Raw genomic sequence first — 16,545 nt, 5'->3', positions numbered from 1 at the left:
TATTTTAATCAAGCACTCTTTCACACATACCATGAACACAAACGGTCTTGCCACAGAAGCAGGTTCTTCATGTAAAAAAAGATCAATACTTATTTCAGGTTAATTTTAAAGCCAAAGAGATTTAGAAAGCTCATGCTAATTCAAATGTTCACCAATCAAAGCAATGGCAAATGAGGACAAAAGAGGAGCAGGAGGGTGAAAAACAAACAGTCTACATCTGGACTCCATCAGTTTCGCTAAGGTAAAGACTCTTGAATGTCACATCTCTGCTTTTTCAGTGCAGAAGAAAGATATGATGTCCTACCTCGGCTCTGTAAGGCAGGAAGAGGGCACTGGCCAGGTTCCCTGTGATGCCACTGAAGATGTAGATGATGGAAATCCTTAGCCATCCGGCCAGCTTCTCTATGTCCCTCAGGATGGTCATCTGGAACACCACAGACACCAGGCAGTGCAGGAGGCTGAACGAGAGGGAAAGACAAAAAACAAGAGTATGACTGCAACATGAGTTCAGCAGAGGTTTGATCTCTCATTATAACTCTGAAAAATGTATTTTAAAAGCTTCTGCTTTGATGAAAGAAGCACAACGCTGGCCTAGTTGATCAAGTCAGTACTTTTGTTCATCCATGAATTTATTATTCTATATATCCATTATACATTTAAATCATTGACGAATTAATGATGTATTCACTAGTCTACTTTTTCAGTGATTAATATCCCAGACAGCGAGCATATATCAGTCCATTGGCTTAATAAGGTCGGCACTCCGCTGACTGTTTGCCACTTCTGGTCCACCCTTGGACCACCCAGATTACTGTCCTGCATACAAGCTCTACCTAGTTTTTAATCTCCTCAAACAGATTTAAAAGGCCTTTTATTTCAGAAAATAAATTAAGAAAAATATTACAAATATCTGAGAGAGAGAAAAAAATCATGACTAGGCCCAATATGGACGGCCACCAACAGTGGTCCACTATCCTCTTGCTATTAGGGATGTTTATTCATATTCATAACTGCTCCTTTTCTCCTGGCTCATAATACTGTGAACAAGGTCTGCACAATATATTGTATGTTAGAGATAATAAGCTTTACTGCAGTTTAAAAATGATGACAAATGTCTGTTTCTCATCTGAGCAGCTAAAGAAACACATTCCACCCATTTATATTTTAGAGAAGGTTGCTGATTGGTGGCGAGGAAGCTGACCAACAGGTGGCGCTGATAGAAAGAGGGGAAAAATTAGAGCCAAGAAAAAACTCTGAAAAACTAAGCACAATAGCAGTTCAGCAGCAGCTACGAGCTACACTCCCCACAGAACACGTTCAATTTTAACTTTCACTCTAACACCAGTCACTCAACTCTGTCCTCTCAGATATCCTCTAAATGGGCATCGTTTTAGCATCAGTCAGCTGGAACTTAGCCTGTGCTGTGCTGTGTGGCCTGTTTGGCCTGCTAATTAAAGCATCGTTAGCGTAGCCAAAACGCTACAGTCTCAAACACCACAGAACAGGTTCGATTTCAGCTTTCTGTCACTCTGATACCAGCCACTCCACTTTTGCTCTCTCAGACATTATTTTTTTTATCATCTACACTTGTTTTAGCAGAGCAGTAGTTGGTCAGAATCAAACCTGTACTGTGGTGTGTGGCACCGTTCAGGTCTGTAGCCTGCTAATGTTAAGTTAACTGATCAGCCTACACATCCAGACACCACAGAACAGGTTTAACTTCACCTTACTGTCCCTTTGATGCCAGCTGCTCAACTTCAGTCCCTCAGATTTGAATCATTATCATCTAAACTTGTGTCGGTGCTTCAGTTAGCCAGACCTGAACATGTTCTGTGGATAGCAGGGCTGTTTATCATGTTAGCTTAGCTAATACTGTCCAGCTCCTCTCTCCTAGTTTGCAGCACTGTTTAACATTTAGCAACTGTTGGTGAACTGTGGGTGAATGATGCCATGAAAACCGTGCACTGCAGTCTACTCTTATCTACTCTTGTTAATGTTTGTTTGTTATTTATGACCACCTGACCACCGCAAACCACCCAAGCCTAGCTGAAATATGCAAATGAGCCCTTTAAAGAAATCATAAGAAATATTTAAAAACAGAAATCAATCGTTTATGTGCTGTGAGCGTTGTGACCCATCACAGGCACTGCTCGGATGTTTGGATGAAACAAGTAATTAGCATTTTTAGCAATAAGCTTAACGATAATGTAAATTCAGACAAATAATTATTATTTGCAGAATTATAGCGATAAAAGATATTATAGTTGTGAAAACTGTGAAAATTCAGTTATTGAATACCAGCATTACAGAGCTTTACCTTATATAACTACCAACTGGGTTAGCCTCTAAGGTTAGCCTATAAAATTATTAAGTAAAGTCTGCACAGATGATATGTGACTCAATTAACATCTGCTGCTTCTCTACACTCTTAAAATATGGTTCTTTAAACATCCTTTAGTAAAGAAAATCGTTCTTTATAGAACCATGAACACTCAAAGAACCCTTCGCATGATTAAAAGGTTCTTTGCATCATGAAAGAGTTCTTCAGACTGATCGAAAATGTGCTAGAGATGGTTCTATATGGAACCTTTTTGCAAATGGTTCTATATGGCACCCTAAAGGGTTCTTCTGTTATGGTGTCAGGCTTGTAACAATAAAAGAACCCTTTTGAGTGCTATACAGAACCCTTTTCAAAAAGGTTTTACATAGAACCGTCTATAGCACATTCATGCACATTCTCCATCAATCTGAAGAAGCCTTTCATGCAAAGGGTTCTTTGAGTTTTCATGGTTCTATCTAGAGCCATTTTCTTTACTAAAGGACCCTTGAGGCGCCATCTTTTTTCAGAGAATATATTTGTTTGGGTGGAAACCAAACTATTGCCAAACTGCTGTGCTGGACAAACTTGTCCACTTTACTCTCTACTGGAGAGCAGAACTCATGTAGTGGAGCTTTTGTTTTGTTTCGTTGTCTAGCATTCTTGACCAGGCTGAAAATGTACATCATAAATCTTTCCAAGCAGTGGTCAAATGTGAAATACACCGATCAGGCATAACATCATGACCACCTCCTTGTTTCTATGCTCATTGTCCGTTTTATCAGCTCCACTTACTGTATAGGAGCACTTTGTAGTTCTACAATTACAGACTGTAGTCCATCTGTTTCTCTGCATACTTTGTTAGCCCCCTTTTACCCTGTTCTTCAGTGGTCAGGACCCCCATGGACCCTCACAGAGTAGGTACTATTTGGGTGGTGGATCATTCTCAGGACTGCAGTAACACCGACGTGGTGGTTGTGTGCTAGTGTGTGTTGCGCTGGTCTGAGTGGATCAGACACAGCAGTGCTGCTGGAGTTTTTAAACACCTCAGTGTCACTGCTGGACTCAGAATAGTCAACCAACCAAAAATATCCAGCCAACAGTGTCCTTTGGGAAGCGTTCTGTGACCACTGATGAAGGACTAGAGAATGACCAACACAAACTGTGAAGCAGCAGATGAGCTATCATCTCTGACTTTACATCTACAAGGTGGACTGCTGTCTAATAGAGTGGACAGTGAGTGGACACAGTGTTTAAAAACTCCAGCAGCACTGCTGTGTCTGATCCACTCATAGCAGCACAACACACACTAACACACCACCACGTCAGTGTTATTGCAGCCTAGATCTGTTATCAACCCAAGGCAATATTGCAAGGCCTATCATAATCGCAACATGTTATTTAGTCCATATAGTGGGCTAAATAATGTGAGAGAGAGCTCATCAGACAGTGAGTGAACGCATGATTTTAGTGCCACATGCTCTTTTGGTCATTACTCAACCAAAACAAATCTGAGCGACTGCTTTTAGAATGTAATTATTATGACATTATTGTAATTATTATGTTTCAGTAGTGTAAAAAACATTATATACATAATCGCTGGTCTTTCCATTGGAAACACTTTGTAGCTCCACTTCGCTGGTGTACAGTTAGATAATGTAAACCATCTGTTGATGCACAGTGTGTTAGCCAACCTCAACAATGGTCAGTTTCTGACCACAAAGATGCTCTTGGCTGGATATCGTTGGGAGTTGGTCCACTCCATGTAAAAACCCCAGCAACAACCCAGATACACTCGTACCAGCGCTACACACATTACCATGCTACCACCATGTCAGTGTCATCGCTGTGCTAGACCCAGATCATTATTTTCTTACCCTGCATGCAGGAAGAGTGAAAGCCACAGCCTGTAGAACTGATCCGGGATGTCCGGGTTTAGGAATGGAAGCAGACCGCAAACCTCATCCAGACAATGAACCTGAAACAGCACAAATTACACTGGATACACTTTCACAATTCTTAGCTCAACTGCACAGCACAATTCAGCTTTATACTCAAATCTAATAGTTCTCTTTATACATCTGAGCAAATGGTTGAATGCTTGTCCAAAGGTTACACAAGGACTAGGTTAAGTAATGGGTCTGGATCAAACACACATCAGCTAATTCTAAGCTGTTCAGGAGGTGAATCGGGTTTGTACAGTGGGTTACCAGGCCTAGAGTTGAGAAACCTTGTTTAGTCCCTTGAAGGAATTAGTATGGGAAAACTGTGGAACTGTAACACATCAGCTAAAAACAGATTAACATGCATTCTGAAACAGAGCTGGAAAATAATGACAATATTTATCTTTATTGTGATAAATTATGCCACTATATGCTTTTCCAAGTGTATCATGGATATCTTCAATACTTAAAAACATTTTTCAACTGCATGTTTGATTACAAAGAGAGCATAATTAGTCATGTTTAACCGGATTTAGATTTATAGGATTATTTTGATAGTATTTTTTGATAGTTTTTTAGTATTTTAAATGTGGCACTACTTTGTCTGTTCCAACTTACTAGATGTCAGAAGACAAACACTGTGACTCATGTATCATCAAAAGTATCATTTTTTCCATACTTCCCACTTCTATTCTTAAACCATATGCAAATGATGGAATGAATAAAACCCACAAAGTTATCAACACAACATTAATAGTAGCGGGGGGTGTGTTACCTGAGAGCAGAGCGTGGCTTCTTCGTGGAAGTAGCCGTGCATGAACTCACAGTATTCACGGGTGGCAATCTCACACCTGAGCATACATGACAGAGATCATCATCATCAACATCAACAGCACAGATACAGCAGCCTGCAGAGCTCACATCTCATCTATTTTAATCTAAAAAAGCAACAAAACACTAAGGACTACTATTGTTATTGCATGGTGCTCCTGCCTGAGCAGGGAATTGAACCCTGGCCTGCCACAATAAAGGCAGTGGTGTTATAACGTTTGTGAGAAACACAGTCGTAATCCATTTTTACATGACCATTTAGACCAATGTAGAAATAAACACATAGATTTGATTACTGTGCCTTTAAGACTCACGAATGTAAATGATCTCTGTTCTGATTCGCTGCTCTGTATTGTGCTTTGTTCAAAAAGCAGTCCAGGCTGAAACACTCCTTTTGAGTGGGCGGGGCTAAACTGCTGAAGACTGAATAGGTGTGTATATGCAAATGTGATGGTTTTCATGACATCACAAAGCCAATAACTTCAAACAGGATATTTTTATATGTCTGATTTTACTGTTTTTAGTTCTGCTACATACCTTTTCTCCATTTTTATGGATACCCTTATCACTTCGTGTCAGAAACCACATAAGCAAGTAAACTTGATGACTTGGTGCGCGGTTTGCTTATTTGTGCACCTAAACTTCCATTACTTGTAGCTATATTAGCCTCATAGCAACACAAAAGAAGCAAACCTCAGACACCAAAACTGCCTTAGATGACTGACTATATTTTGGGTATATTGGGAGAAAACAGTGTAAAGTTCTACCCCAGGGTTCCACCTTGTTTGAGCAGACTGACTGTATTAATTACCTTCCTTTGGTTCCTATGCAACAGGGGCGGCCCCTGATGGTGCAGTCCATGTGCCGAAGGCCTGTGTAATTCCATGTGCGTGGTTCTGTACATACCTAAGAAGAGACCATGAGAATTCATCACACAAGGACAACCCACATGCAAAATATAATGTCTTTAGTTGAATAAAATGCAAAATAAAATGACGCTAATTAAAAACATCTGACAAATAAATCCCCTTTCTATCCAAAGAGCACCTTCCCCTGAAGCAAAGGTGTACTCATTGGCTCTTATTCATATAAAAGGACAGATCTGACCACCTTTAAAGACGTACATAACTTTTGTATGACGTAGAAACAAGCAGAGATTTGGGCGCAAATGATGAATCGGCTTCAGTGCAAGTGCAAGGGCCAGCCTAGCAGCACCTCATTTACATATCATTTACATGAAGCACACCATGGTTTGAGCAGATGTTTCAGTAGGGAGCCAATAAAATCACAGCATTCAGCAGCTCGTGAGTCAGCAGCTGTGCTCATAGGCGGAGTTTAAGGTTGCACGGCTCCCCCTCCTGACCAAACTTTATAGTGTTAAAGTTACGACTGGAAACAACAAAATGTGAAATACACAAAATGTCTTAGTTTTTAAGACAGTAAAATGATGTGATAGTGTGATTATTTTCCTAAAATAACATATTTAATTGATGTATAATTGCAGTGTAGGAGTTATTACTGAAGTACATAAGGTAGGACCACTCACCGGCCACTCTGTGATGTCATCGGGCCACAGATGAGGCTTGGCTGATGCTGGCTCCTCACACGTCCTATGGAAAAAAAGCCAAAAAGAACAGACTAAGACTTTGGATTTGTCAGCAGGCAGATAACACATAACAGAAATTTAAACTGCAATATTTTCCGTTCACGATAAACAAAAATATGTATTACTGTTAATTTTGAATAGCTGACTTTATAATCTCATCTGCAATAACTGTAAGCTTTCTTCTTAGTCTAAAACTAAACACAAGGAGAGACAGTCTACAACTGAAAAGTTTTCTGTTCTTTACAGTAAACAGCACACTACAGCCTGCATTTTAGTAGCTTCTTCATATTCCTGCACATATACAATTTACAGGCAATGAAACAAGCTGTGGGTCTCTTTTGCTACAAGTGCATCTGTGGTTTTTGGGTTTTGTGCTCACTACAGTAAACAGGCTATGATAAAATCCATATGATTGGACAGGAACATATCAGCATTCACATTTATACCACTGTATCTTCAACCCCCATTTTCAAATTGATCTGAAGTGGTACCTGGGGTCCTGATGGCACACGGCCCCTGATGACCTACGGATGTCTACGGTCTCATTGTCCCACTTGATGAAGGTGGCCAGAGTCTCCTGTAATAACACAGAAGAGAAAATATGAATTAGAATTATTTTATATATAAAATAGGGATGAACCAATATTCAATATTTTTCATGTACTTGTATTCATGTATTTTTCACATACTCATGTGCTGATACAGATATATAAACATTTATCAAATGTAGACTACGTCAAAAATAGGACTACATCTACCTGGATTGCAGAGAAATATTGTATTTATTTCTGTAGGCATACAAATGCAGTAAAATAAATAATGTGCAGACATTTAAGCGCAGTAAGCCAGCGTTGCCCATACATTCTGCTACCCCAGCGTCCAATAATAACATCATTAAATAAATAAAAATAAAAATTTGTCCGTTGTGAATCATTTCTTAAGTCATTATCCGGAGATACTGATATGAGCCCGACATCACTGTGCATCCCTACTATTAAACGTTAAAAATATAGTCAGGAATTGATGTATTTTATTCACATTTTCTTTCTCATGACATGCTATTACACAGCATATTTCTACTGTCTGCAACAGAATGCAAAAACAAACTGCACACTGACACTAACTGCTCTCTAGGTGGCAGCAAGTGACTGTTTGTCCGATCACGGATAACAGAGCAGAGATGGTTCAGACAGGGGACTTTAGACAGATCTGACCTCAAAGACGTCAACAAATCCGCTCTAAAGCAGAAGCGACCAATTGCAAAGTCTATTTAGGACTCATGTATGTCAGTGAGTAATCTGCTTTTTACTCAGTTTAGTCATTAGTTTCTAATTTAGTTTTTGTGTTTAATTTCATCTGGTTACGCCACTGACAGCGTACTGCTTTGTGATTGGTCAGGCCTCTGACTTTTGAGATTTATCATTTTATTTTAGACCAAAAGGATCCAAAAAAGAGAACAGAGCATAACAATCTTCAGTTTCTGTGCTAATAGATGCTGGATTTACTAGAAGGTCCACTGCAGTTCTATAAGTTACTCAGTACTTAAGTAGTTTTTTGACCTGCTACTTCTGCTTAAGCTGTTTGATCTTAGGCTACATACCTAAAAAAGATGGTTCTTCAAGGGTTCTTTAGTACAGAAAATGGTTCTGCACAGAACCACGAACACTCAAAGAACTCTTTGCATGATTAAAGGGTTCTTTGCATCGTCAAAGCGTTCTTCAGATTGATGGAAAATGTGAAAAGGGCTCTATTTAGCACCAAAAAGGGTTGTTCTATTGTTACAGGCTTGACATCATAACAATAGCAAAACCCTTTTTGGTGCTACATAGAACTTCTATAGAACTTTACTGTGCACAGCACTATTTAGAACCAGCTACATCACTCTGCAGTCTGCAATCTCAAGAGCTCTTTAATCATGCAAATGGTTCTCAGACTGAAAACATTACTAACACAGGGCTTATTAGAAATGCATTGTTTATAGTATCACACATTGTGGGTGGTGAAGTCTGCCCAGACAAAAAAGGCTACCTTCACAAGCCTCATTGCTCAAATCCGATTTTTTGCTCAAATCCGATCTCTCTGGCATGATGGTTCACACTTGTTTGGATAAGTGATTCAAATCTGTCAATGTGAACGAACTGGCGTCCTGAAATGACCCGCATGCGCACATCCTACTCAGTAACGTCACGTGAATGAATCACACGCATCGCCAGCAAACAAACTAATGAGTTACCAAATATCTACCATTTATCTGCCTTTAAGTTCTCTTCAGAAGCTTCTACTTGGAGGTTGTAAAAATAACATGTGTTTGAGTGGTTTTGGTTGGAAACAAAATACAGTCCAGTAAAATTCTTTATTGCTTTGTTTTCTTTTTCAAAGGACGTTTTTTACATTAATGCAACAAAATAAAGAGCAGTGAATGCCCAATCTGTTATTTAGTTAGATGCATCAAGTCACATAGCTCATATAATGATAACAACAATAATAATAATAATAAGGGTTTAGGTTTAATAGGTTTAATTTATGCAGTGCCCTTCTCATTTCAGTCTTTTGTGTGAAGACAGGTGAAGACCTTCACCTGCAGTGTTCTTGTGTGGCAGCTGAAAAACTGGAATATAACTTGTTTGCAATATGATTATCAGTGACCGCTGTGACTATATAATTGAAAACTGAATTTTCCTTGCTTTTTGGAAAAAAAAAAAAAGGTTTAATATAGGATGTAAACACTGTTAAGTGTACAATCTACTCACTAAGCTGCAAAAACAGCCAGTTTGGAATTCCTTGTTTTTTTTGTGATGTCTCAAAATCTAAAGTATTTACATATATCAGCTTATTCAGCCTACACCATTTTAGCTCTGCGTCCATTCATGGTGAAGTTATAAGGAGCGTTTCAGCCCAGACTGCTTTCTTAATAAGGTGCAATACAGGGCAGCCAATCAGAACAGAGCTCATTTGCATATATCACAGCAAGAAAAACAGTATGTTTAAAAGATAAGGTGAAAAGTGAGTATGTAAAAAAACAAATCGTGCTTGTTTTGGTACATGAAAGCACACTAACATTATAAATGGACCTTAACCCTTGTGTGGTGTTCTTTCAGTGTTTACCAAAAGAAAAAATGATGCGATTTATTATTATTTCAACCCCAGATTCCTTGGCCTTGGCTCATTTTCTATGAAGAACATATACAATAACACATCTTGAATGACTTCACTCTGTACACACCCCACACATTTATATTACACGTGGTGTTGGGGTGATCCCGCGGGGAGTAAAAGTGTGGAGGTGCTGTGTCCCTTCACTCTGTTCTCCTCCTACATGGCCTGCTGTTAGTGTGTGTCTGTGTGTGTATGTGTTTGTATATGTGTGTGTGAGGGTGGACAACATGGACTGGCTGCTGACTGGCTACAGCTGCAAAAGGAGAACCCTACGCTGACCACTTGTGATATTTTAAACATCTGGTATTTTTAGAGAAATTGTTAAGAAGAGCCATTTTGTCCTCAACAAAAATCAAACCACCTTGGGAACCACAACATTTTTTGTCCATTTTACCATCTTGGATGTTAATATGTCTCAGTATGTGCTGATGTTATAGTATAGGCAAAAAAACAAATTTAATTTAAACAAAAATTCACTTACTTTGCTCTGCTTTAAGCTTTAGCTCAGCTATAGCCATTTTTCTCACAACTCCGGCAGGAAACCTTTCCACAAAAGTTGAATGGTTTCTTGTAAAATGCTTGTCAATGTTCGACTTTTTACGAGGCTGAAGTCAGCTCCTGATTCGCCAGCTCTTGTTCGAGTTTCCCCGTTCCACCTAAAATGGTGCCTGAGGTGCCAGAATTTAACTGCTGCACAATTTAAGATGGAACGGGATAATTCAAACAAGCAGCTGGCGATAGAGAAGCTGACTTCATCCTGGCGACTTTTTAGTATTTGAGATTTAGTTTCTCGCTGCAGATTAAACATATCATGAAACCGACTGAGTACTTATAAATGCGGATAAGTCCATATGTCTCGGAATTGTGTATGTTCGTCTTAAACCTTTCTCTTTGTCTTTTCGTTAGGTACTGGCTAGGCGAGATTGTTGTCTGCACTGCTGTGGTGACCAGCAGTCGGTGCGCCAACCTTCAGGTTTGAAGGGTGAATTAGTTATAGGCTAAATTACCTCCAGCGTCAAAGACCATTTATTGTTAAAACTGTGTTTAAATGATCAGCAGAGCTTTATTTTACTGCAAAGGAGGATTATTTTATTAATCCAAAAAGGCCGTATTGATTTAAAAAAACAATAATGTGGTGGGTCCACCGGACCACAGTGTAACGAAAACATGAACACCACACAAGGGTTAAGGAGAAAAACAGGACTTGAAGGCAGCATTATTTCCTGTTTGTGTACATAATGTTCTGATCCAGCACTGTGTTACTGGTGCTATGAATGCAAGTTTTTGATTAGCTATAAACACTAACACACTTGCTTAGATCATAACTATACAGGGACTTTCCTCCCAGATCCAGCTGTGTTATCTGTTTGGCACTTCAGCACCTCTGATAAGAAGAACGCTCTGAATAAAAGACGTAGCTGTTTCATTATCTTATTCTGTCCTCTGGCTAAGGCAGTCTGTGTTTGTGTGTGTGTGTGTGTGTGTGTGTGTGTGTGTGTGTGTGAGTGTGTGTGAGTGTTTTTTCATACAGAGCAATCGTCTCGGAGCGTCTGAACACATCCGGAGTTGTCGTTCTGTACGCAGCATCCGGATTCTCTCTCCTGCTCTTTGGCTTTCTGCCTCAGCTTTGCTATCTGCTCGTCTTTTCGGAGACAGGGTGAGAACTTCGCCCCCAGATGGATCAGGTCTTCCTGCAAAACACAACAACACGAATCTCAGCGAGCAGCTCTGTAGCGGATTATTTCACGAAACAGGATTCCTCAGTTAGCTGGATAAACTCAGGTCAAAGCAGAGTCTGTCCACTAGGAGGAGAGGTCAGTGACATTATTACTGAACTGTCCTCACTGTCCACCCAGCTTACACTCAAATAATAATCACTGTATCAGCTTACTTTAAAAACACATAACACACATTTCCATTCAATTACACTGAGCCAAGTCAGCCTATGCACACACACAGTTACCTCAACATGAAACACAACTGCAATTAATATGGAAATCATTAAATCTTATAATTTTAATATCACTCACAGATCCAGGACCGATCCAGAAATTCTGCTGCTGAATATATTTCACACTCTCATAGATCCCTTTATTCCTCAGCACCTAGAGGACAGCAGAGATACAACAGATTAAGGAAAATGAAGAGAAATGAGGAAAGAAAGAGTGAAAGAATGACAAAAAAGGAAGAACAGAAGAGAGAAAGAATAAAAGAAAGAGCGAAAGAAAGAAAAAACAAAAGACAGAAAAAAGAATGAAATTAACAGAAAAAAACAAGAAATAAAGAAATAATGAAAAAGAAAGAAGGAAGGAAAGACAAATGGAAAGAACAAAAAAGCAAAAAACAGAAAGACAGAAATAAAGACAAAAAAACAAAACAAAAAAGAATGAAAGACAAAAAAACAAAGAACAAAGAAAGAATGAGTGAATAAAGAGTGGGCCGTGTGGGGACAGTGTGGGTGAATCAGCGGGACAGAAGCAGGTCTGATCTCAGACTGAGTGCAGACTGAGGGGGATAATGACACACAGCCGGTCTGGAACACCAACCTGATCCAAACTAAACATTCTCACTTCCTCAATTTCAGCTCTCAGTCTATGTTTCTATCAGGATCCTCTGAGCAGGATGACCAAAACATTCACATCAACACACGACAGAAGATCTTACAGTTCCGGCATCAGTAGTTTACAGTTCCCCGACTGCATCGAGACAGACAGGTCTGAAGGTCGATATCTGACTGTGTCGATGCTGAACTGTAATTGTGTTGACTATAATCATATTCAACTGTATTTACAAGTGTAACATAATGTATAAAATGTAATAATCCACCCAGTAAAGCTCAGAGGAACTGACCCAAAAGAACTTAACTAAACTGACTCATGGTAAACGCTGAGGTGTCATTATGCCCTGAATTAGTCGCAGTAGCTCACCAGTTGAGTGCTGGAGTGCTGGGCGAAGCCAACGGGAGCAAATCCGTACGTACAGCAGGCCAGCAGGGTGATTAGAATGTGCACGAAGGTGATCCAGTAAGTAAAATAAGGCCTGAGAGGAGGAAAGAAAGAAAAAAATTAAACATATGAAGCTACATAAAAATATTTACATATGGAGACCAGATACATATGAAGAGTTTAATTCTAAAGCGCATTACATGCCACTTGAAATATTCCAAAATCACTTGGAATAAAACCTTTTTCTCCTGTGAAGTAGCCATTTTGAAGATACTTGTTTTTCTTTGGAGAGTGATGATACACAACAAATATTAATGATACATTATGATTAATATTACCTTTTGTAGAAAAAAAACAATGTGTTATCCTTAAATGGATATACAGCATGTTGGAACTTAACTCTTGGGCATCACTATTTGGAGTGGTCCTTTGTAGATGATTAATAAACTCTTAACAAAGCATCAGTAACACATCAACAACATATCAGTGAAGTAGCAGTAGTGAAGAATCTGAATACATTGAAGTAAATATCTTGTAGATGTTCTGTTAATACATTACTTACATTAAGCAGATGAATTATGTAACATGAAGTACACTATATAAGCTAGTTCCAATAAACATAACATAACCTTACCAAACCTTACCCAAAACCTAATCCTAACCCTCATCCTGGCCCTAATCCTGACTCTTAACCTTAACCTCAACCCAAAACCCAATCTAAAACCTCACCCTGAGCCTAACCTTAACCTGAACCCAAAACCTGATCCTAACCCTCACCCTAGCCCTAATCCAACCTTAACCTCAACCTCAACCTAAAACCTGATCCTAACCCTCACCCTAAATCTGACCCTAACCTAAACCTGAACCAAAACCTAATCCTAACCCTCACCCTGGCCCTAATCCAACCCTAACCTTAACCTGAACCCAAAACCTGATCCTAACCCTCCACCCTGGCCCTAATCCTAACCCGAACCTTAACCTCAACTCAAAACCTAATCCTAAACCTTAACCCGGTCCTAATCCTGACCCTTACCTTGACCTCAATCCAAAACCTAATCTTAACCCTCACCCTGGCCCTAATCCTAACCATAACCAAACCCTAATCCAGTGAAACTCCAGGTACAGAATGGTGTCAGTGTGTCTTTAACAGCTTGTTGAGGATGTTGAGATGATCTATATTAAACCTGTTACACGTTCAGTTCCTCTCAGATTAACATCTACAGATACGAACTTGGCTTCTCACAGCTTTTCACCTGTTCCAGGTTGGATCCTGAGGCCACGCTCTGCATTTTTTTTGTGATGCTGTTAGTTGGTGCAGTTTTGGCTCACCTGTGACTGTGGAAGTCATCCAGCTGTTTTTGGACCTGGCTGCTCAGGCTCCCCCGGTAGTGACGGTTCAGCCACTTGCCCACCACGCCCATCCCGTACTGCCGTTTGTGTTTATCGAAGGCGAAGTGTTTCACTTGCGATGCAATACGAGCTCCACGACGAGATTTATCTACAGGGCCCACTGGGGCTTTGCTGATGTCTTTACTGAGAGAGAGAGAGAGAGAGAGAGAGAGAGAGAGAGAGAGAGACAAAGACAGAGCGAGTGAGTGACAGAGATGTGAATTAAAAGTTGAGTGACAGAGCGATGGGCTTAACTCAAATCTGTGCTACTTTAAGTCAAATACTAACACAAATCCTACGGCAGCTGGATTAGTTTTATCTGGGGAGGTTCCGTAATTTTAATCCAGTATGAATCTGCAGTGTGTGTAGTTTTACAGTCTGACAGTAATAATTGTGGAGTGATTTTAATCCAGTATGAATCTGCAGTGTGTGTAGTTTTATAGTCTGACAGTAATAATTATGGAGAGATTTTAATCCAATACGAATCTGCAGTGTGTGTGGTTTTTACAGTCTGACAGTAATAATTATGGAGTGATTTTAATCCAGTATGAATCTGCAGTGTGTGTAGTTTTACAGTCTGACAGTAATAATTATGGAGTGATTTTAATCCAGTATGAATCTGCAGTGTGTGTAGTTTTTACAACCCCATTTCCAAAAAAGTTGGGACACTGTGCAAAATGTAAATGAAAACAAATTGCAAATGATATGCAAATCATTTAAACCCTATATTTCATTGAAAATAGTACAAAGACAACAAATAAAAATGGGGAGGGGTTCACCACTCTGTGAAAGACTGCGCCATCACATAGTGCAACAATTCAAGAATAACATTTCTCAACGCAAAATAGCAAAGAACTTGGATATTTCATCATCTACAGTACATAATATCATTAAAAGATTCAGAGAATCTGAAGAAATCTCTGTACGCAAGGGACAATGCCAAAAACCAGTATTTGCTGGCAATGATTTTTGGGCCCTGCTTATTTCAGCAAGACAATGCCAAACCACATTCTGCATGTACTACAGCAACATGGCTTCGTACTAAAAGAGTCCAGGCGCTAAACTGGCTTACCTGCAGTCCAGACCTGTCACCCATAGAAAACATTTTGTACATTTTGAAATGAAAAATAGCAGCTGAAATACTATATCAAACAAGAACAGGAAAACATTTCACTTTCAAAACTACAACAGTGTGTCCTCAGTTCCCAGATGCTTACAGAGTGATGTTAAAAGAAGAGGTGATGAAACACAGCGGTAAACATGCCCCTGTCCCAACTTTTTTGGAATGTGTTGTTGGCATGAAATTCAATATGGGCATATATTTTTCCAAAAAACAATAAAATTTCACAGTTTCAACATCTGATATGTTGTCTTTGTACTATTTTCCTTTAAAAATATGGTTTACTTGATTTGCACATCAGTGTATTCTATTTTTATTGACATTCTGCACAGCGTCCCAACTTTTTTGGGACAAATGTCTCAAAATAAAAATTCTAGGGGGTCCCTGAAAATAAACCTAGGGACAATCGTCCAGCTTCTGTCTTTAATATTCTTACCTAACTACAGATACAGCGCTGGTCTGCATCAGGGTGGCAAATTGGTTTACCCAATTGGTCCTTCATAGCCAAGCAACTGTAACTACTGATACCTCTGATAAACTAAATAATACACCACTGCATATATGCAAATCGAAAAAATTGGAAACTTGGAGTGAAAAGGGTGAATTGTTATTTATTTTCTCAAACCAAAGACAAAAAAAAGAGATGTGTAAGATCTCAGTTAATGTGAGGAAGAGCGCATTACCAAAGCAGAAAAGAGCATTTCCAATAAATGAATTGCCAAACCACACATTTTGTTGTCACTCAAGCTAGCATCAGCACCACTATAATGAGTGAGTTAGCAGCCAGTCAATGCTGGAGTAGCCAGTCAACACGAGACCTCCCCAAATACCAAAGGGTATTTCAGGCCTTCCAACTTAGACTATCTGTAGGAATTCATCTCGTACAAATAAGCCAGTAAAGCCCATTACACATCCTCTTCTGATAAAACCAGCTCAACTCAAATAGTGCCAAAGACTGACTGCAGTTTATCTGGAACTTACATGCTGGGGTAGCGGAGCGCTTCTTCTACAGTGCTGTCTGTGGCATACGCAGCAGAAAGTGGAGGAGACTCAAACACATCATCAGCCATAGAGTACAACTCCTCATGGACATCCATCTGTCAAAAAGAGACACATTAGAAGTGCAGTTTCACCTTGTAATGATTACATATTTAAACTCAATTACTCATTAAACAAATTGCTGATTAAAATTTACTTTCTTTATTGGCAAAAATTAGTGATTAGCTGGTAATGTGCAT

The 16,545-nt window shown here is 39.4% G+C and overlaps 1 protein-coding gene across 3 annotated transcripts in view; it reads right to left on the bottom strand.

Annotated features, from left to right (window-relative positions):
* Positions 1–16,545, bottom strand: part of LOC118807944 (inactive rhomboid protein 2-like) — a 75,438-nt gene that overhangs the window by 20,297 nt on the left and 38,596 nt on the right. For all 3 annotated transcript variants that reach the window (XM_036570147.1, XM_036570149.1, XM_036570148.1), the window contains exons 8-18: positions 16,289–16,404; positions 14,128–14,331; positions 12,781–12,892; positions 11,884–11,958; positions 11,383–11,544; positions 7,189–7,274; positions 6,638–6,701; positions 5,903–5,997; positions 5,036–5,111; positions 4,195–4,295; positions 305–458 (exon numbers count right to left, since the gene is read on the bottom strand). In XM_036570147.1, coding sequence (XP_036426040.1) covers positions 305–458; positions 4,195–4,295; positions 5,036–5,111; positions 5,903–5,997; positions 6,638–6,701; positions 7,189–7,274; positions 11,383–11,544; positions 11,884–11,958; positions 12,781–12,892; positions 14,128–14,331; positions 16,289–16,404 — 1,245 coding nt within the window. The remainder of the gene's footprint in view (positions 1–304; positions 459–4,194; positions 4,296–5,035; positions 5,112–5,902; positions 5,998–6,637; positions 6,702–7,188; positions 7,275–11,382; positions 11,545–11,883; positions 11,959–12,780; positions 12,893–14,127; positions 14,332–16,288; positions 16,405–16,545) is intronic.

Source organism: Colossoma macropomum, unplaced genomic scaffold, assembly GCF_904425465.1.
Source record: "Colossoma macropomum unplaced genomic scaffold, Colossoma_macropomum, whole genome shotgun sequence".
NCBI lineage: Eukaryota > Metazoa > Chordata > Actinopteri > Characiformes > Serrasalmidae > Colossoma > Colossoma macropomum.
This window is presented reverse-complemented; position numbering and strand designations above follow the sequence as displayed.